This window comes from Ailuropoda melanoleuca, chromosome X (assembly GCF_002007445.2).
Source record: "Ailuropoda melanoleuca isolate Jingjing chromosome X, ASM200744v2, whole genome shotgun sequence".
In the NCBI taxonomy this organism is placed as follows: Eukaryota; Metazoa; Chordata; class Mammalia; order Carnivora; family Ursidae; genus Ailuropoda; species Ailuropoda melanoleuca.
The window spans coordinates 29634528-29656548 of NC_048238.1; the positions used below are offsets into that span (position 1 = coordinate 29634528).

General features: G+C 37.9%; 1 protein-coding gene and 1 pseudogene across 1 annotated transcript in view; one reads left to right on the forward strand and one right to left on the reverse strand.

The window, feature by feature from the left end:
* Positions 1-3106: 3106 nt before the first annotated feature.
* LOC100475109 lies at positions 3107-3957 on the forward strand (annotated as a pseudogene).
* Positions 3958-16574: 12617 nt separating this feature from the next.
* TMEM47 (transmembrane protein 47) overlaps positions 16575-22021 on the reverse strand; it is a 30235-nt gene continuing 24788 nt past the window's right edge. Inside the window, exon 3 of the mRNA XM_034649471.1 lies at positions 16575-19959. Coding sequence (XP_034505362.1) covers positions 19781-19959 — 179 coding nt within the window. The 3' untranslated portion in view covers positions 16575-19780. The remainder of the gene's footprint in view (positions 19960-22021) is intronic.

A 22021-nucleotide genomic window follows, 5' to 3' on the forward strand; every position in this document is an offset into this window, starting at 1 on the left:
GCATCTGCCTTCAGCTCAGGTTATGATCCCATGGTCCTGGGATGGAACCCCGCATCACACTGGGCTCCCTGCTCAGTGGGGAGTCTGCTTCTCCCTCTCCCTCTGCCCTTCCCCCAACTTGTGCTCACTCTCACGTGTGCTGTCTCTCTCTCTCAAATAAATAAATAAATAAATAAATTTTAAAAAAATGAACATGATGCTGTTAACATAATATTCTTTCCTAATTTAAAAAAATCACACTGTATCACAGGTACTTTTGCATCCCACTAAAGTCCTTTGTGAATGTGATTCTTTACAGTTGCTTGATAATGCATTGAACAACTATACCATAACTAATTTGGTTTTAGATATTTAGATTTTTTCTAAATACTAATATTTTATATTAAGTGACAATGGACATTTTTAGTGTATAATCATTTGCCCATGTGTAGGATTATGTCACTAGAACATATTTCTGATTTTTCGCTCAGTGTCCTGAGTTTACATATGAAGGGCATTGAAGCTTGGAGAGATAGCAAAAACCTTGCCCACATGTTTGAGAAGTTCGTGCATTCTGTAAGACTACTTTAGCAGAAATATTTTGCTAAAACCAAATCATTTACACCAATCTGTGGGCAATAACATCTTTGTCAAGTATAGTCGTTAATGCAGTGGAGAAGAGAGGAAAACTTTAAAAGAATCAACTGAAGCAATCCTGTGCCCTCCACGAATAATTCAAAATGACTTTTTTTTTTTCATCTGACAGTGTGGGGTTTAGTGAGCTTTAGGGTTTTAATAAAGAGCTTCAGAATGATTGCCAAGTACTTCAAGTGCTCTTGAAGTGCACTTGGTGTTTGTAAGGATTTTCATTTCATAGATTACTTTGTGCAGTAATTTGAGAAACTAAGTGCTTTCCTTTAAGCATCCGAAGTTATGATAGAATGTGCATTGAAAATGTGTGGCCTTGTTTTGCCTTCCTATCTTAGCGTTGGTCACTCTTCTGAGAAGCAAGTTGAATTTTTAATAGAATTTGACTTTTCTTTAGGAACAGTGGTGGAAGGCCTGCTTCCATTAAAACTGCAACACAGCTGTCGGGATTGGAGGTTACCTTCTGGGCGCAATCATCTTATAAGCTACAAAATGCTGGTATTTACACTGACAATGTTGTATCAGTCCTGTTCAATGACATGACTGTCCTTCCCTCTGCTGACAGACACATCAGGCCTCTAGCCTCCCTTAGTGTCACACTCAGTTAGGCACCCCTCACTTAAAACTTGCTGGTGTTTCTGCCTCAAACCTTGCCTTGCCGCTTGGCTACCACATTTGCCTCAGATTTTACTGGTCTTAAGCTCAGGTTTGTTTGACAAAGCATCTGCCAACTTCAGCTTTGGCTACTTCAAGACTCTTATGCCAAATTGCGTATTTCTTGGCATATGGCACATCCATGTCATGTCTCTGGCCTGTTTGCGTTGGGCCACATCTGAGTCTAGATCAGGCAATTTCCATCAATCCCTCACTGCCATGAGATGGAGGAGCTCACATGTCAAACTGCAGGCTGTGTCCTGCAGGCAAAAAGATTTATAACCTCCAGCTCCAGAACTTCAGAGCCACTGTCCCAATCAATATTATAGGTTCAAATGTTGACCTGAAGAGTTTTTGTCAAGGTTTTATGCCCAGCCCACAGTTTTTCCTAAATTAAATGAGTTGGGTTGAGCTCTCCTACATATTTTTTAAACCAAAAGACCAGTTAATGTCTCACCAAGATAGAGAATGTGTTCCTGCCTCCCCATACCCCCAACTCTCTCTCCTTTTTTTCCCTCTCTCATACAATTTAATTTAATTATATTCACATAATGTGTTAATGCGTCCTTTTCTCATCTGAAACTGTGTATTCCTTACAGTTGGGTGAAAAATGAGTCTTATGCATGTTTGTGCTCTGCCCCCGTGGGTCTAGCACATGACCTAGAATAAAGTAGTTTTTCCTGATTATTCTTTTCGAGTGATTAAAGCCATAAATACAGGTGCTAACGTCTTTGGAAATATTTGTTGCCAAGGTCAAACACTTGTCCAAGAATTATTTCCAAGCTCAAATAGTTTTTCAAAGACTATAAAGCAGGAGGAAGACAAATATCAACAAATTCTGGAAATCCTTTTAGCAGGACTTCAACCTAATAGCAAATAAGTACATTCCTTCCATTGATACTTATGAACTGTAGAATGGTCCCAATTGGCCAGTTTCATGCAGGTCTGAATATACACATTTGGGCTGAACTTGAGCAAAAAAAGATAGCTATGAAGGTGTTCAATCATACTACCCATGAGTGGATCTATAGTAAGGACCTTTAATTATTCCAGCATTAGAGAGAGAAACTTTAGAATTATTACTGTGAGAAATGGGTGAGGGTTTCCATTGCGGATAATAGAAGGTAATGTTGAGCAAAAATGAGGTTTGAAATCATGCATTTATTTTGGAGATATCAGCCCAGGATTCTAGAAATCTTAATATATTTTGAGTTTCAACAATTTGTAAAAACTCGTAGCACAAGCAGGGAGAGCGGCAGGCAGAGGGAGAGGGAGAAGTAAGCTCCCCGCTGAGCAGGGAGCCCAACGGGGTGGGGCGGGATTCTAGCACCCTGGGATCATGACCCTAGCAAAAGGCAGAGCTTAACCGACTGAGCCACCCAGGCACCCCTGTGATGCATAGTTTAATGCTAAGTATGTAACACGCTCATATGTAAAAATAATCCAAATGTATATTTATTCAGAATGTATCTGTTTAACTGGCTAAAATATAATTAGATATACAAACAAGAAATAAATGTGAAAAAATACCATAGCCAGCATGTTTAGGAAAATACAAGTGAGGGAAGCATGAAATAATGTATTTAGCTATAACTCACAAATTCTCAAGTGCTTTTGAGATGGCTTTTCTGAGAGTACCAATATAGCATTTAGCTACTACCAGCTTCATTTCTATTTCTAGGAGCTAGTAACCAGGAGATGGAACGCTACAGGGTTAGTGTTGGCAAAAGACCAGGTGTTTCAGATGTCTGTACTCACTGGCAGGGCACGAGTTTTATGAGGATAAAGAGCTGGGAAATTAGCTTCTTCTCTGAGAAAACACCAAATGGCGGATGACGCCAGTGCTTCAGGAGGGCCTGGAGGGCCCGGGGGCCCTGGAATGGGAGGCTGCCAAGGCTTCAGTGGAAGATTAGGCAGCAGCATCCCAGACCTCGTCCTGGCCATGGTCGGGGGCAGGGCTCTCAGAAGCAAGGCCAAGGACAAGGAGTGGATCCCGGTCACCAAGCTGGGCTGCCTGGTCAAGGGCATGAAGATCAAGTCCCTGGGAGGAGAGCTATCTCTTCTCCCTGAACATCCAGGACTCTGAGATCACTGACTTCTTCCTGGGGGCCATCCCTCAAGGATGCGGTTTTGAAGGTTATGCCTGTGCAAAAGCAAACCCGTGCTGGCCAGCGGACCAGGTTCAAGGCATTTGTTGTCAGGCGAGATTACAATCAACACACTGGTCTGGGTGTTAAGTGCTCCAAGGAGGTAGCCACTGCCATCTGTGGGGCCAGCAGTCTGGCCTACATTTCCATCATCCCTGTGCCTCAAGGCTACTGGGAGAACAAGATCAGCAAGCCCCGCACCATCCCATGCAAGGTGACTGGCCGCTGTGGCTCTGTGCTGGTGTGCCTCACCCCTGCCCCCAGAGGCACTGCCCCAGAAGCTACTGATGACGGCGGCCGGTATTGACACCTGCTGCACCTCAGCCCGGGGCTGCACTGCCACCCTAGGCAACTTCCCCCAGGCCACTTTTGATGCCATTTCCAGGACCTATGGCTATCTCACTATGACCTCTGGAAAGAGACTGTGTTCACCAAGTCTCCATATTAGGAATTCACTGACCAGCCTGTAAAGACTCACACCAGAGTCTCCATGCACAGAACCCAGGCTCCAGATGTGGCCACCACATAGTTTTATACAAGAAAAATAAAGTGAATTAAAACCTGTTTAAAAAAAAAAGAGTTGGAAAATTATGACTCTGTGTTATATATAAAGTCATGTCATAGTTACAATCATTTATCTATCACCAAGCATCTCATAATGCTGCTGTAATATAAGAGAAGACGACCGGATTTAGAGTCAGAAGACTACATTGAAATAAAAGGCTAAAATTTATGAGCTGAGTAACCTTGAAAATTAATTAGGCTTCAGTTTCTTCCACTGAAAATTGTAGATGGTAATTCTTTTTTACAGGAAGTTGTAATGGTAATTTGAGGTTGAATCATATAAAATTGCTGATATTTGATCATTTTTATCTACAAAAATGATCATTTCATTTGGATCAGCCTAATAGTAAGAGCTACACATGAATTCAATCTTCTGTCTTATAGGCACTTTGCTATGTTCCACATGTTGTACTGGATTACAATGCTAGCTTCAATTTTTTACCCCTCCCTGTATTTGTGCCCCTTGCAATAATACATTTTCAGTGTCCTCCTGTCACTAGTAGGCTGACCCACCCTGTCCCTTGGTTCTGGGCTCAACAATTTGACTAATTTTTGTCAGTGGAACGTTAGCATGGGTGAGCAAGTGCAGACATTTGAAGTGAACTTTAGCAATGGGGCTTGCCTTCTTTTGCCCCAGGAATAGGTCCAGGATAAACTGATAGAGAATAAGGCACATCTAGATGGAGTTAAGGACATCCAGTCATTCCAGCCTAGGCCATCCTAGATCAACTGACATCCAGCCAACTCCTAGACCTGTTCAGGAGACCAGGTATTATTAGTATAGCCAACCTCTAGCCAACCTCTAGCTATGAACTTTCAGTTGCATACCCTAGATGATTTATATCAGTACACATATTATTGTGGCAGTAACTAACAGATATAAATGATTCTCTCATTTCATGCACACAACAAATCTACAGGCACTATTATCATCCTCACTGGACAGAAGAAAACACTGTGACCCAGAGAAAAGTTCAGTGAACTGCCCTGGGTCATATCAACAGACAGTAAATGGCAGAGGAAAGGTTTTGAAATTAGGGAGCCTGGCTTCAGAGGCCATATTCTAACCAGTATACTGAATGGCTTTATTCTTGTGAAGATGAAATGAGATTATTTTTTTTGAAAGTGCTTTGTCAATGTTAAAGCACACTAAAAATATAAGTCATTATTAGGAAGCTGCAACTCCTTTTCAAAGATGCTGTAAAATTCCAACTACGTTCTTTCATTGTCTCATAAAAAAAGAAACCCCAGGCAAGCACTAGATGATTTAAAATGCACTGTTCTTTGATATGCCAGTTACATAGGGAAAACTGATAAATGGTGAAATTTAGCATGCCACCTTCCTTCCGAATCGGTGATAGACCGCTGCTATTTGCTCAGCAACTACAAAGTAAACAGAAAAATAAAGCCATGGTTTTCTTGGCAAGTGTCATTAAAAATAGATTAAGTTTACAGTAAGTGTAATCTGTAGCATAGATCATACAGACAAAAAACCTGAAGGGGAAATGAAGGCATTAATAAGATATTTCTTAATTTTATGAAGTGTTACACACATCAGACCACTGAACCAAAATAACCTAGGGAAATAGCAATGAAACAGGCGTTTATTCCTCAGCTTCGAGGAGGCATGCAAATACAAATGGTGCAAAACAAGAAGCTGATTATGCCTAGAAATTGGAATAAACATAAAAAAGAAAAGTCTGGAGATGCTAATAGGCATTAACTTTATGAGGTGTGACTTTATTTACATGGAATATTCTCTATGGGCATGAATTTTTTAAATTCCACTCGATTTTTCATTTATATATATATTGAACATCCCCCTCCCCCAAATTTATTATTTTCTTCCCAAAAAAATAAAACTAGAATGCTACACTGGGTGAAATGAATGATGGGGAGAACTGAAGAAAAATAAGACTGTGGAAGGGTGCACCTAAGCTAAGCAAGGCAGGACCGGAAGAGGTACTTCTTGATTTGGGAGGCTTTTGTCTGCAGGAGTCCTTTTCTTATAAAACACAGAACTGACACTTTTAAAAAGAGAGAAAGAAAAAAGTGAACTTAGAAGAAAAACAAAAAGGAACCTTAAAAAAAAATAGAACAGGAAAAGAGAGTTCTCTGAAAAGCATAACTAAGACTTAAATGATTTATACAAAATCTGTTGTTTCATCAACGTCTGCAAAAAATCCAAGCCTTGATTTCACTGTTTCCTGTTTTAATCATTTGTTTCTCCTCCTATAATTGTCGCCTAATTGTCTCTGTCCTCTGAAATAGGAAAGAGGGAGAAGGCTCAGCAGAGCTTCGCTCTTGAGTGTCTTTCTCTAGTATTCAGCTTTGAAAACAAACTATTCAGTCATTCCTTCATTCAACTTTTTTATTAATTAACAAACATCTACTGAGAGAAATAGTAATTTCTCATTAGGGGCTGGGCATATACAAGTTCTGCTATGAGAAAACTGACGCTGCTTAGTGCAGATTTGGATAACACTTTTTCCTGACCACGACACCTTCGTAACCTTCCACCATCTTTTTCATGTGAAATTCTGTGACACTTAGTCTCCTCATACTGTAGTTGATCAGAGGAGGTAGCTTTGTATCGTTCTTGCTAAATTTTACCTTATTGCCATTGTTTCGTTGTCTGAGCCTGGAGATAGTTTTCATTCCTCACAGTTTAATCCTACAATGCTGTATACAAATTTTTATGTATTCTTAAAAGTCATTGAAAAAATTTTCCACAGGCCAAATGACTAAAAACAAAGAAACAAACAAAAAAAACCTGAAAAAATTGTCACTCTATTGCATGGCTGCTGGGCATACAAATTGATACTACTGCTTTGGAAAACTGCTTGGAAATACTTATTAAGTTGAACATGTGAATTCCCCCAAGAACCCATCAATTATATTCCAAATTATAAATACACAACAGAAGTGTGTGTACAGCTTATCAAGGGATCTGTACAAGAGTAATCATACCATCAATATCTGTAATAGTCCAGCCACAGTAGAATGGATAAATAAATTGTGGCACCTTCATATAATGGAATACTATAGAGCAGTGAGATGGACAAACTACAGCTACACACAACAATATGGATAAATCTCAAGGACATAATGTTGAACAAACTAAGACAGAAACAAAACAATTACCGCATGTGTCCATTTTCCTGGGTTCAGAAACGAGACTAAAGAAAACTGTAATGTATAAGGATGAATAGTTACATGGACAAGAGCTTTTTTTTTGAAAAAGGAAGGAAATGATTAGAGTGGGGGAAATGGGAGGACAGTGATGAGAGAAGGATGACAATTTCAGTTTTTTGATCTTGGTTATGGTTATATGGGATGTTCATTCCATGATAAATTACTGAGCTCTACCTATGCATTTGTACACTTTCATGTGTGTTTTATTTCACAATAAAAAAGATTTAAAACCAAACAAACAATATGAATTAGAACATCATGTATGGAAGCACCCCTACATGATTATCTTCTGGGTTATCTAAATTCCGTTAGCCTAAGCTGCCATTAAACATCATGCTTTTTTTTAAATGGCTGCTCTTACAGAGAGCAAATCTTTCAAATAAACTACTTAAAGTCTTATCTAATATTTTCACCACTATTATTTTGTGATTAAGTGACATATTAGCCTGGGATTGCTAGGCTGGAAACGTATCTGAGAAGATAAATAGATAAGTCTCCTAAAATTAAAGACACTGAAAAATAATAACTAAGATATATGACAACTCTTCTTTTTTTTTTAAGATTTTATTTATTTATTTGACAGAGAGAGACAGCCAGTGAGAGAGGGAACACAAGTAGGGGGAGTGGGAGAGGAAGAAGCAGGCTCCCAGCGGAGGAGCCCGATGTGGGACTTGATCCCAGAACACCGGGATCACGCCCTGAGCTGAAGGCAGACGCTTAACGACTGCGCCACCCAGACGCCCCAATGACAACTCTTCTTGAATCTCAGATGTTTTAATCATAACTAAGAGCTAATTCTGAGGTAAAAGTCTTTTAATCACTTACCGATAAGTAATAACCATATTTCATTAATCCTAAAACATACTTTCTCACACCTGTGAAATCAGAGTGCATCTTATAATCAACTGCACCCTCAATCTTTGTCAGCCTAGATCAAAGTTAAGGTCGTCCAGAGAGAATTTTCATTTGCTTTTGCCAGCCAACTTCAGGCACTACCCATCTGAGACCATTTTAAATTAAATTCTCTGCTTGAGGTTTCTTGGACCACACTATAAGTGTGAATTCAGACCTCAAACTTGCATGAGTACTGACTAGTTGTTCAAATTTGCCACCCAGTGTTGAGGTTGAAATATCAAGGTTCCCTTACTGGTCCTTTCTCTGTGGCCACTCTATTGAGTTGCTTAGTTTTATACTGAAGCTATAGCCTTTGGTGAACCAGTTTTAGTCAGAGGACTCTTATTACACCATTTCTCCACCCAGTCTTGGATTGGTACATAAAGTCTTACAATCAGTTGTGTCTTAGATTATACAAGATACAGATCACAGGAAGAGATTTGCTTTTTTTTTCCCAGAAGAAAATATTTAGCCTACAATTGGGCAGGAAAACCCAGACTGATTCTTACATATATCATTTTGTTTAATCATGTATTAATTTTGGTCAAAATCTTGCTATATACTCTATATCGTTAAAGTATCAGGTTGTAATAAAACTAGTGGACTTACTTTGAGACTGCAAGTATTCCACAATATAGGGCAGAATTATTGTTTCTGTGTGCAATGCTTTGTGTTCCCTCCTTGAATTAGAAGAACTGTGAAGTCTCAGATTATACTTTTAGTAATGTCTCGTGACCTTGTACAACATTCGGGCCATATTAAAGACACGATAAAACTAAGTGAATATTTGGAGGACTGAAAAACAACCATGCGGTTTGCAACAGACAAAGAAAACTTCTACTGTAAATAGGATCGTCCGTGTGTGTGGGCACCCAAATGCAAAGGAAAGGTCAACATCTGGGCACAGAAGCAAAGAGGGCTTCTTGGTTGGTCTTCGTTATGAAAATATTTTGGCCTTGGCAGGATTAGATATTATGGAAGAGTGCTTGGGAGGGGATTGGGAATCCTATCTACAATGCTTGCTCCAACAGATTCAATTCACAGCCTTAGCAGGTAATAAAAGAAGCCTCTGGACCATGCAAGGGATTGCCCAGGCATAGCTAGGTGTACTGGACATTTTATGTATTAATGCCAATCTCAAATAAATCACTTTTCTGGTCTGCTGTGGGAGGAAAGGATATTTCTGTCAGTAAGTGAATGGAGGATTACTGACTTGCTGACCTTTCCTGACTGTGATAAAAGATGACTTCTTTCCTTTCAGCAATACTTTAAAAATGGAAATTGCACTTTTAAATGGAGGATGTGAGAATGAAGGAGAGAGCCCACTATTATTCCATAAATAGATCGTGGCAGAGGGCACCCCTTGGGAAAGGGAGAAATTCTCATTAGGGCTATTTTTCTGAGAGTTGTCAGTATGCATGTGTTTGCATTTAAAGACTGGAGAAAGGAGGGAGCAAGTCCTGACCTGATGTATTTTTAAGACTCTATTCTTATTCCTGAAGCATTTAAATATAGTGTGTAAAATACAGCACTCCTAAATGCCTTATGCTATGTTTGTTATGTGGATTCTTATGTCATTTTCCTGATGAAGGAGTAAGGAATGCAAAATTGTTTTGCCTTGCATTGTTAGATCCAAAAAAGAATGGAAAATATCAAGGCACGTATTTTCCGTTGACCCAGGAAACGGGACAGTTGCTTGTATTTCAAAAAACAAATGTCTTTTGCTGCTCAGGCCACAGAAAAAAAGAATGTGCTAAAGGATTGGGCTTTTTGTTAAATGTGTTCAAGGATCTTTTGAAGGCCTGAGAGATGTAAACGAATGAGGAAAATGATGATGTACGGTATTTAGTGATATCAAATACTGAAACAACTAAAATGGGCTAGAGAAAGTCCCACCATATCCCTGAAGTCTTCTATCACTTAAGTCTTAAGGGACTCTTTTCTCAATAGTACCAGTTGTCAGAACCACTCTTTGTCTCATGTTGTGCGTGCATGTGGCTTCTCTGGACAATCTGAAGGTATTGTTCACAGAAAGAAGGGATCGTGTATTATACCAGTGATGGTGAATCAGTTTGTCTTAAGGGCATGAGGCCATCTGCTGTCATCCGGAGTCACAGAAAAATGTCCATCAAAGCTGAAATTCACATCAATCAATAGAACTTTATTTTGAAATTAAATAGGGAAAAAAAACAAACAAACAAACCCAAACCTCTCAAAGTGGATGACTTAGCCCCTGGACGAAAGCTGTGGAGATGACAGATAATTTGACTGCCTATAACACTTTGCACGAAGAACTAAAAATTTCATCCTAGTATGTCATGTGAACGCCTAAATATTTTTGGTCTCATTGCAAGAAAGGACAATCCTCCTCTTGAAGTTGTTAGTATCTATGTCATAGTGCATGTGATACTGAAATACCTATTTCATCAGTGGATTTTCATGAACAAGTAATGTTCTTTTCTTAAAACACACACACAGGTTTGCGTTTCGGAGGACACAATAACAAAAATGGGGGAGGTTTAACTTCCTGTCCCTTGTTTAGTCCTAGATTGAGTTGGGAATGCAAATGTGGGGAAGGTTAAGTCTTTGACCTTGGGTTTAGTTGTGCCTGTATATAACTACTTTGTCATGTGTTGGAGCCACTGTGTTAGCCAAAGGAATCCAAGAATAACTGTAACCATTCGGTTGACTTGCTTATTAAGCAGCCATGCAGATCAGATCTCCAGAGAAGTTGGATGAGTAGACTCTTTTACTATATGCAGTTACTGGGTTTGCTCCAAAATGCTTGATTCTACTTGGGTCTGATTTATCTGAGCCCAAAGCAGCAGTAGAGTGAAGGCAATGGAAACTTTGGTTGATAATACTGTGTGTGTGAGGAGTGCCTGGGTGGCTCAGTCAGTTGAGGGTCTGCCTTCGGCTCAGGTCATTATCTGCAGGTGCTGGGATCAAGCCCCTTGTCAGGCTCCCTGCTCAGCAGGGAGTCTGCTCCTTTCTCTCTCTCTCTCCCTCTGCCCCCCCCTTGCTCATTTTCTCTCTCTCTCTTTCTCTCTCAAGTAGATAACATCTTCTAAAAATATATTGTGTGCGTGAGGTATTACTCTGAAATCCTCAAGATAAGCCATAAATTCAAAAAATAGGAAAAGTCAGCAAGACTGGAATTCTTGGAGAACACATGTGAATGGTGCTCTCTGGGGTTGTGCAGTGCAACAGCTCTTTGGGGCTAATATAGATTGCCAGTGCGTTCTAGATATAATATGGGGGAGAAATTACCATGACCAGCTTCCAAGATCCCAGGGTAGCTTTTGTGCCATCTGATAATTATTGATCTTTCCCCCTTAGCATATGACTTTGATCCTGGAAAAAATATACACAAAGAAGGGAGAGTTTACATTAAAAATCTTTTCACTGAGCTACATTGTACTGTGAATGAGGCATTGTAATGTGAATGAGACAAGTGGGAGTAAATTTTGACGGAAATGAAGTGTTGGGCACCCTGGGTTGGGATCGGAAGTGTGCCAAGAAATCTTCCCAGTTCTTTTTTGGGCATTTAGCACAACCTGAATATTGAACCCTCTAATGAAGGGTGCTTTGTCTAACAAAAGGTTCTATTGGTTCCAACTAAAACTGGTTTAATCAAAACAGGAAATTATTGGAAGGACATGGGAGTATTTCATGGAACACAGGCAGCTTGACCTTACTAAAAACTGGTACTCTTTCCCACTCTCTGGGTCTTACATGGTCCTTCTTGACTGCTTTTCTCTGCATATCTATTTCATTCCTTTATTCTCTGCAGTTTTTCTTTGCATCCCTGCACACACCCTCAAAACCCCATGGTTGATGCATTTTATTACTAGCTACATGCAGAGACCAATTCCAAATTAATGGGCAAGAGAAAGAAAGGAGGCTAGCTTAAGGCAGGAACCATCTCTGCTGTAATTACCTCTGAACAGGGGTGCAGGGTCGTGTGGTGCTAATATGGCTGCCTGCCATGTCCTTCACTGTTCTCAGAAAAATCATTATGGGTGGAGCATAGACTCCAAAGCTAATCAATTACACCAACCTGTCAGGTTTCTGCTCTCATACCTACACAATCTCATACCGCACAGTTATGACTAAATGGTAAAACTTGGATGATGCAGCTGATTGATCTCCTTTTCCTGTAGATATTTTTCCCCAATCCTTACTCTGACTATAACTTTGTATTTCCATTAAATTGTAAATCTAAAAATGCTCCAGTTCCAAAATAGATAGTGTGCAAACCATTCTAAGCATATAAATGCATGAAATTTGTGTATGTTTATATTAATAAATCAAAACCAGCCTTAGTTTGGGAAAATAGCATGTTACATGTGTTTTCCCGGTCCAAACAGCACAGTAGTCAAAGAAAACTAATTGAAGCCAAATAGTGCTTTTGGTTTGAATGAGCATGAGAAGTCTTAGTGGTTAGTTACCTCAACTTCTAGAACATTTCTAATTCTAAATGTTATCCGATCATTGACAGAAGGGTGGATCCTGGTGTGTAGGATCATACTTGAACTTGCTAAAGCTCAAAGGCCTGGCTAAATATGTACTAATGTTTATTGACTTTTGATAGAGATAGGGCAAAAATAATTTAATACAGGCCTGAAGAAATGGGAGAAAGTAACTCAAAGTATTTGGTGTCTTGAAAATTGGCTAGAAAAATGTGCTAAATATTGAGGCTTGCACAGAAATCCCTGAGAATAGATTTTTTTCAAAATTCTGCTTCATTAAGCAGCATTTAAAAATATCAAGGTCTTCAGAAAATATAACTGGAAATTTTATATGAAACATTATACCTCCATGAGGATTTCTATATTATGTCAAATTTATGCCAAATTTGTTCCAACAGTGAACAGCATTCAGAGGGTGGAGTTGAATGAGAAACATAATTTTCATTATCGTAAGTGTTAAATGTTTTATTATTTAGGGGAGCAAAATTTACCCTCTCAAAATGTGTCTTTTGGCCTGTGGATTACTTTAGGCTAATTGTTTTTAAGAAACAGATGACTCAAGGAGTTTTTCTTTTTTGCTTCTTCCATAACTGCCTGAAGGGATTTAGATAGAGCATCTGCTCCAGGAGAGAGCTATCATCACAGATAACTATAGCATAATAGGAACTAGGTGCAGTGGACAGGGAGGAACCTAGCAAGCCCTGCTTGATCCAAGTCCTCTTTGTCCCATTGTTTCTGGAAGGCTCGGCAAATACTGTTTACCAAACAGTGACATTTTCAACTTCCTGCGAATTCCCTTCCTTCCCTTTGTAGCCCCAGACTCGTACCCACTTCTCCTTAGCTCAATTGCCTGACTGCCTGTGGGCCTCATAATATATAGAGTCCCCATACGTACATAATTAAATTTGATTTTCTCCTGCTTAGCTGTCTCATGTCAATTTAATTCTTAAGACCAGCCAAAAAAACTTGAATGATAGAGGAAAATTTTTCCTTTCGATGATTACAATTTTTCATTTTGCTTCTTTCAGACACATAACAATGCAAATAAGTAACACGATCTTAATAGCTAGATGTTTAAGAAGAATCACGTAAATGTTAAAAATTGGGAAATTGTTCTTGACGTCAGGAGTTGCCACATTCCCACCGAACAGTGATATGAGCACAAAGGGGGACTTACTCTCCAAAAACACTTTGATAGAGAAGTTTGTGTGTGGGAGAGGTTCCTAAGCATGAGTATGTCATGAGTATATCAGTTAACACATGATATCAAAGAGTTACGCGAGGTATCTCCTCCATTTATCCCTTAACAATGTAATTCGTCATTCATAATAACCTGGAGTCTGTCTAGACTTAAAACAATTTGTTTGAATTTTTCTTGTGAATCATATTTTTATTAAAAAAATAGGCTGTTTATTTCTTATTTTACCTTTATAGTGATAAATTCAAAGCAGCCAAGGGACAGTCTTCAGTACCACCATCACATGTATGTAATGTGTAATTATCTATTATATATAATTAGTATGTATGTTTATTAGTATATATATGTTTAGATACTATTTTCTTCATTAATTCTTGTCATATGCAGAAATTGAAGTATTCAAGGTTTTTGCTGGTTTGATGACATGATTTTCCAGTACTTGTTCCAAGTTTCTTTTATAATCATTATTCCTATGAAGTCATTCAACTTGGAAATAATTGCTTGCCCAAACTGAGTTTCTCTGGTGAACCACTCAACACAGCTTTAGTTTTATAAAGAACACCATTCTTTGTGTGCTGTTAATCTTGGCTTCGAAACACCACATATTATTCTTCCCACTTGAACAGTTCAGCTCCTGTTCTCTTCGTTATACTTTGGAACCATTAGACTTACCGCTGGAATATAAATGTATGAGTCATCCAGCTGGTGACTCTTTGAAAACAGATTTTTCCAAGTATAGCTATATGGACTCTCTGCTCATAGCAACACGTAGTTGTTAAAACTCTGAGGACTTCCCAGTCTGAAGACCTGCCTCACATAAGAAAAATTGTTGGCATTTTATTAGATGGTGTTTTGTTACTTAGTCTGATCTTAACTTTGGCATTAAGTAGCTATAATACCATGTTCCAATAGTTGACATAGAAGTTAAGTTATTCAAATAAATTAGTGCTTCCAGTGAAAATACTAAGCACATAATTCTAATTTTTATTTGCTCTTTTAATCCCATCTAAGGTTGTGCTTCTGAAAAGCTATTAACAGGTCATGAGAATTTGATAAATCAGAAATTCAGGTATTCAGTGGACTATTCAACAGAATAGAAAATAATTTCACTACCAATTTATTTTCTAACCCAAATGACTTAAAATCCTTCAAAATGGGACACTGTGTTGACATAGGATGGATCTAACTTAATAAAAGAAACTGCTAACAGGCTATATGGCCATTATGGCAGAGCAAATTGAAAACGCTTTCCTGTTTCATGTTCACAGTGAAATTTCTGAAGGCAAAGGATTTTCCCTTGTCAAATCAGAGTGAAGTTATGTCTCCATGTCTTCCAAATTCAGAGAAAGTGGGTCACGGATAATTACCAGGCAGGACGTATTTGTAAAAGTGTTTTGCTCATGAGAATTCTGTATACAAATGAAAGTACTTTATACTGAAAATGTAATACATCAAATGAATGATGCTACTCTATCAAATTAGAATATAATAAGGTCATTGAAAGGAAAATCTCCAAAATGATAGAAAATGTTAGAATTTATAGCTGTCAATATGCATACTTTTGGAAGTTTGAAATTAAATATAGCATAGGCTTGCAGATGATTTACAATATTTTTTGGCAGAAAAGAGTTCTGCGACCCTTTCAACATTCAAGGGTTCACATGAGACATGAAAGATCCTAACAAAAATATGTACTTCATGTTTAAACTGATTTTATCAACACAAGTTTATTCAATTACATGTGGTTTTATTTATATCTTCAAGAAAAATTTCTGGCAACCATACAAGTGCATTTTATTGCCTTATTTAAATTTCTTTCCAAGTACATTCACCATTTAAATACACAAAGGTGATGCGAAATTTCGACTTCAATTTTATGGATTTGTTCACATGCACGTGTGCATGTGCACGGAAAATGGAGCGTGCCTAATTAAAAATGAGAAATAATGCAGGAGAGGCTGTTTTAACCTACCTTGCAAACACCGAAAACGAAACAAAACCAACAGAGTATCGACCCTTTTGCTCCTCCTGTTTCTAATTGTGTCATTAGAGTAGGAAAACCAATAGTCTGCACTGTATCTCCTTCCTGTGCATTTCAAAGCAAAGTTTAAAGAGATATTTAACGGTCTTTCTTTCTCTTAGTGTTTATATAACTCAACTGCAGGAGACAGAAAGAATCTTTTTTTTTTTTTTTTAAAGATTTTATTTATTTATTCGACAGAGATAGAGACAGACAGCGAGAGAGGGAACACAAGCAGGGGAGTGGGAGAGGAAGAAGCAGGCTCCCAGCAGAGGAGCCTGATGTGGGGCTCGATCCCATAACGCTGGGATCACGCCCTGAGCCGAAGGCAGACCTTAACCGCTGTGCCACCCAGGTGCCCGAGGAGACAGAGAGAATCTTAGGAGAGAATATTATTTTTTTTTTTTTTATTTTTTATTTTTTTATTTTTATTTTTTTAAAGATTTTATTTATTTATTCGACAGAGATAGAGACAGCCAGCGAGAGAGGGAACACAAGCAGGGGGAGTGGGAGAGGAAGAAGCAGGCTCATAGCCGAAGAGCCTGATGTGGGGCTCGATCCCACAACGCCGAGATCACGCCCTGAGCCGAAGGCAGACGCTTAACCGCTGTGCCACCCAGGCGCCCCAGGAGAGAATATTAAACAAAACTAGTTTTAAAATGTTTTACATAAAATGAGCATGTCACGGCAAGTTCTGTTTTCTAAGTAATACGTATTATAAAGGAGAACAGGAACTTGCAGACATGTAATTTAGGAACCTGTTAATGGGTCTACACAGTAGAGAAGACACAAGTCAAACCACATCAGTGAAACCACTTTTATTTTTGTTTTTTCCACATAGATAACTTCAGGTCAGCTACAAAAATCATGAAATGAAGAACCGATCACGAAACTGCAAACTCAAAACCACTGGAGTGATAAACAGGTTTCCCCCAGAGGACTGTTAGAAAAAACCAGAATACCATGGATTCATATTTAAGTAGTAAACATGTCATATATTTAAAAATAATAAATATAGAACAGCAATAGAGAAACTATAGCATAAACAGCATGAAGTATAATTTTATTTAAGACAGATGAAATTTCTAGGCACAGTTTTAGGCATTAAAGAGGACACAGAGGCATAGGTTAGTGTGCGCTGCTCTGTACAAAAATACAGTCTGAATAAATTACATTGCTAGCCATACAATTAGACGTCACTTACCAGTCAGTTCATTGCATGTTTAATAATATACAAGTACATGCTAATCCATATATATCATTTATATTTCAAACACATAGGTCTCTCTATATTTGTCTTTAAAATTTACATGTTGAACTTACAAAAAGCTAAATAGTTGTGCAAGAAATCCAAATAACTAGCCCTGCTGAGTACTTTATGCTCTTATGTTGTATGTGTACATAGCTCTCTAAGATAAACAATGGATTTATAGTCAACAGTTTTGCTTGTAAGAAAACATCAAACAAACCTGAAGCTGCAAAGATGTAATGTAGGTGAAAATTCACATGTGTTTATTCTGATAGACGAAACAGCATTTCAGATGGGCAACAACTTTCGTGTTGTACTGAGCTTGTTAGTCATGAAATACTTTCAAATATTAGTGATGGTAGAAATATAACACAGGGCTCTTCACTGGAAGGGGAGAAAAGTTATATAAGAAATCTACTTTTCAGTGTACTGCAAATATGTGTGCAGTTAGCCTATAACATATTCTGTCATTTTCCAGCCTGTCATATTGACAGAGAATGAAAACTTGATAAGACTCGAGATGTGATATTGGTCTAACAGCACACTGCATCCTCTACTAGGACTAAGGAAAGTGCCTCATTGATGTCAGCACTAAAGTACTGTTCTTCCATTATTCAGGAATAAAGAGACTCTCTCACAATAGACAGTGTTTAGTAGCCAAAATAGCTATCCAACAAATATTGTATTTCTCATGCTGCTCTGACAATATGCAATTAACTGCAAGACAGTCTGGCCCAGATTTTACTATTTCTCAAGAAAATTGCTTTGAAAGATTCTATAATACTAATATCTTTCTGGAAAACTTCCACCCATAGTTTCTTATGATTCTATAGAGAATCATATACTTTTATAAAGGTTTCTCTCTAGGATGCATTTAATTCCTTTTGTCTGTCATTGCTAAAGTAAGATTAAGCCTGGTTCTTCATATTTACTTTGCGATTCTATAGAAAAGTCACAAGATAGGAGGGTTTTTTTTTTTAAGTGTTTGAATAATAAAATAGATTTTTTTCCCTGTTGTTTTGGCAACAGTTCTTAAGACAAGCTGAAAGCAGAACTCTGCTCTGGGAGGCAAATTATTAAATACTATTGATGCGGTCCTGCTCTTAACGGATTTTGCAATATAATAGAACCTAAGTAGGTTTTAAATGATTTTTCAAATGCTTCTTTCTGCAAAAGGGCCAAAACCAGGACATACTGTTTTAGTGTCTTTGTTAACAAAAATAACTATCTATAACTTTTATATTAGAACTGTATTATTTGATATAAAAATATGTTTGTTTATAATTAAACTATCCAAATTTGTATATTAAACAGGATTAATGCAAGTTTGCAGTGTGAGATTAGTTGCAAACTTATTCCCTATTATTAATATTTCCTTCCATTTGAACAGCCAACAAATGATTCCCTTAACATAAATCCATCATAATTGTGTGCACATATCAGTTAGCCCATTAGTTAACTTCAGAGGACCAGGTGATAGATGAATTCTACTCCTCTACTGAGACATTTAGACATTTATAGAAATCTATCACTATTCTTTTGTTTTTTTAATAAAGACATTTAAAGTACTTGAAAAAAAAGCAGCCTTCTATTTTACTGAATTTTTAACAAAATGATCATTCTAATTGCTACTCTCTTTTGAACTACAGTGCTTACAGAAGAATCATGAATTTTCGGATGAACACCATTTCAATTTTTCTTCTTATACAATTCTATTAAAACTTTCCAGTGAAACAGTAGAGAACATAGAGCAAAAGCTTTAAGGAATATGTACTTTTGTACAGTAGATAAGTGTGAATACCAATCTAAGCCTCTTAACGTGTACAAGGTTAGTGTTCAAATCACTTCACTAGAGCAAATATTACTTTTATGTGTAATAGGCAAATGCATGTATAGGGCTGGGGAACAAATTATCACCATTTATATTAATGGTTCACCTTCTACAAAAATATTTAAGCTTGTTACATACGCACAATTATTTGCGGTAATGTTTGGTAAAGGATTTAAAGGGTACTTAGGACAAAAGCAACTCATGCATATTTCTTTCTAGTTGCCCCAGGGAAAGTAGAGACTCTCAATTTTCCTCATTCTAGATAGGCTGAGGCACAATTGCTAATCACATAATGAAAAGCACATGTCTACAAGTCTTGACTTCCTTCCCAGGGAGAAGCTGATTGCCAAAGCATTGCCTCCCATTAAAAAAAAGAGTATTCTTGAAGATGGAATATGTACCCTTAACCAATTACATTCAGAACTCCCATTAGGTGCCAAAGGGCGGTTCACTTTTCAAAAACTCACTCAAGCAAATAACCACGGCCTATCTAGTCATTGGGTGGGATAAGCAGGGGATAAGGACTCTAACAGTGGAATCCTTATCACAGCCAAAGAACCTCTAAATGGTGCTTATGCCAGCTGCTCCCCTGCAGGCAATAGGAGATTCAGGCATTTCTCATTCCAAGTAGTTTCTCGCAATGGTTGCTGTCATATAGACCCTTCACTTGTCAAGAAAAATGACATGAACATATTGGAAGTTTGCAGCATTTGCCTATGTCTAATCAGCTCTCTTAATTTGTGCAGGTCCCTAAAATGGATGTAAAAGCTGGTTATGATGTTGACAGCCAAAAGGCAAAAGATATTAAATCAACTGAGCAAACAGCTTGATGCTCCACAAGTGTTTTAGAAAACAGTGAGTTAGAAAAGATACAGACGTAATCCTTTTGTTGGATGGTTGCTCGTTTTTAAAATCTGAGACTGTTGGTTCTAGTAGTAGTCTTCGTAGTTCTTGGGGTTCAGGCAATAAAGGATGGCACCCCCAAACGAAAATATAGTTGCACCCCAGGCCAGGCCATAACCCCAGTTGAACTCATGGTAAATTTTCAGGCTCACAGTTTCAATGAACTTGATTGGGTAAAGGACCAGGCTGCAAACCTGTAAAACAACTGAAAGAAAAGCAAAAAGAAATTAGAAAAATGTTATTTGCAAGAAATAAAAGGATAAACATATAAATACACATATATGTATGAGAATTACTTTGTAATCAATCATAAAAGCCAAAAAATTTGAAGCACTGCTTATGCCACCTAGATGGTATACCTTAAAACATAAATAATTTTTTCTTTGACACTGTTTCACAATATATAGCAAGAATTAATCTATTAATAATTATTAACTCACCCTATAGTATTTGATGAAATAATTAGTGCAATATAATAATTTACATGAGCATACAAAGTAGTGATTCTCACTTCACAGACATATAAGCATCACTATTATGCAAGTAGTACTATAAGCTAAACTGTTCCCCTATACAAACCTGTAAGAACAGTGACCCCAAATACCCCAAACCCTTGCTATTTATTTATGCTCTTTAGGAATTGAGGAATTCAAATTCATTTGTACTGATGAAAGTGGTCAAGCTGTGATTTAAGATGTGCTTTTCTTACTGCTGCTTCTCAATACCACATAAATCAGCCAACAATTCTAGTAACTCCTATCTTCCTGTTTTTGCTTATATTCCTCTCATCAAAAATGATTTTCATTCCTTTCCTCTCATTCTTCAAAAGGGGCTCAAAAGTCATCTTTGTCAAGAAGCCACATCCAATTATACCTTTGTATTAGATATAACAGATGACATTTATATATTCATTCTTCACCTACTTTCAAAAAAGAATGAAATCAATGAAGGCATAGGAGCTAATGGTACTGAAGACATCAGCTAATGCTGGCTACTACCATCAAGCACAAAACTCAGCTCTTCGTTCTCAGCTAACTCTCAGTTCTGAAGTCAGTTGTTAGTCAGGGCTAAAGGGGAACTGTGATGAGTCATATCTGATAAAATAAAACAAACCAATTCATCAGGAAAGGGAAGGGTTGTTGTTTTTTCTTATATATCTAAAATTAAAGTGGTCCTTATCCTGTGCATATTTCTATATGGGAGACACTGGATTACACGAGAGATGATGCCTTCCATTCAAAATCATAACTGCATATTGCATCAACTATTATATAATTTCTACTTTATTTAAATCAACTTAACTAGTATTTATGGGATGCATCTGCCTCATTCTCTACTATAGGATAGCTTCTACCCTCAAGAAACAATCTTAAAAAATCTGGGGTACTATGTACTATGGGGCAGGGGTTGGCAAACTACCAAATCTAGTCTGCTGTTTGTTTTTGAAAACAAGTTTTCTTGGAACACAGCCAGGCTTGTTCATTGATGTACTGTCCACGCTACAACAGCAGAGCCGAGTAGTTGCAAGAGAAACCATGCGGCTCACGAAGCCAAAAGTACTTACTATCTGGCCCTTTATTAAAAGTTTGCCAACCCCTGATACATCACATAAATGTTTAGTCAAAATGATTATGATTTAACTCATCTTAAAAATACTGTAAATTCCAAAAGTACAACAACAAACATATAAACAAGGAGACAAGAATAAAATTTGATAAAGTAAAGGGCGCCTGGGTGGCTCAGTCGTTAAGCGTCTGCCTTCGGCTCAGGGCGTGATCCCGAGTCCTGGGATCGAGCCCCACATCAGGCTCCTCCACTGGGAGACTGCTTCTTCCTCTCCCACTCCCCCTGCTTGTGTTTCCTCTCTCGCTGGCTGTCTCTATCTCTATCAAATAAATAAAATCTTTAAAAAAATTTGATATAGTAAAAAAAGATATAGTTTATTACATTTTTAAAAAAGAGCAGAAAGGGGGCACCTGGGTGGCACGGCGGTTAAGCGTCTGCCTTCGGCTCAGGGCATGATCCCGGCGTTATGGGATCAAGCCCCACATCAGGCTCCTCCGCTATGAGCCTGCTTCTTCCTCTCCCACTGCCCCTGCTTGTGTTCCCTCTCTCGCTGGCTGTCTCTATCTCTGTCGCATAAACAAATAAAATCTTTAAAAAAAATTAAAAAAAATAAAAAAGAGCAGAAGGATGGATAGTGTGTTTAATTAAACTGGAGTTCTGTGCTTTAAAGTCTATGGTCATCTATTCTCAGTACCTATAAA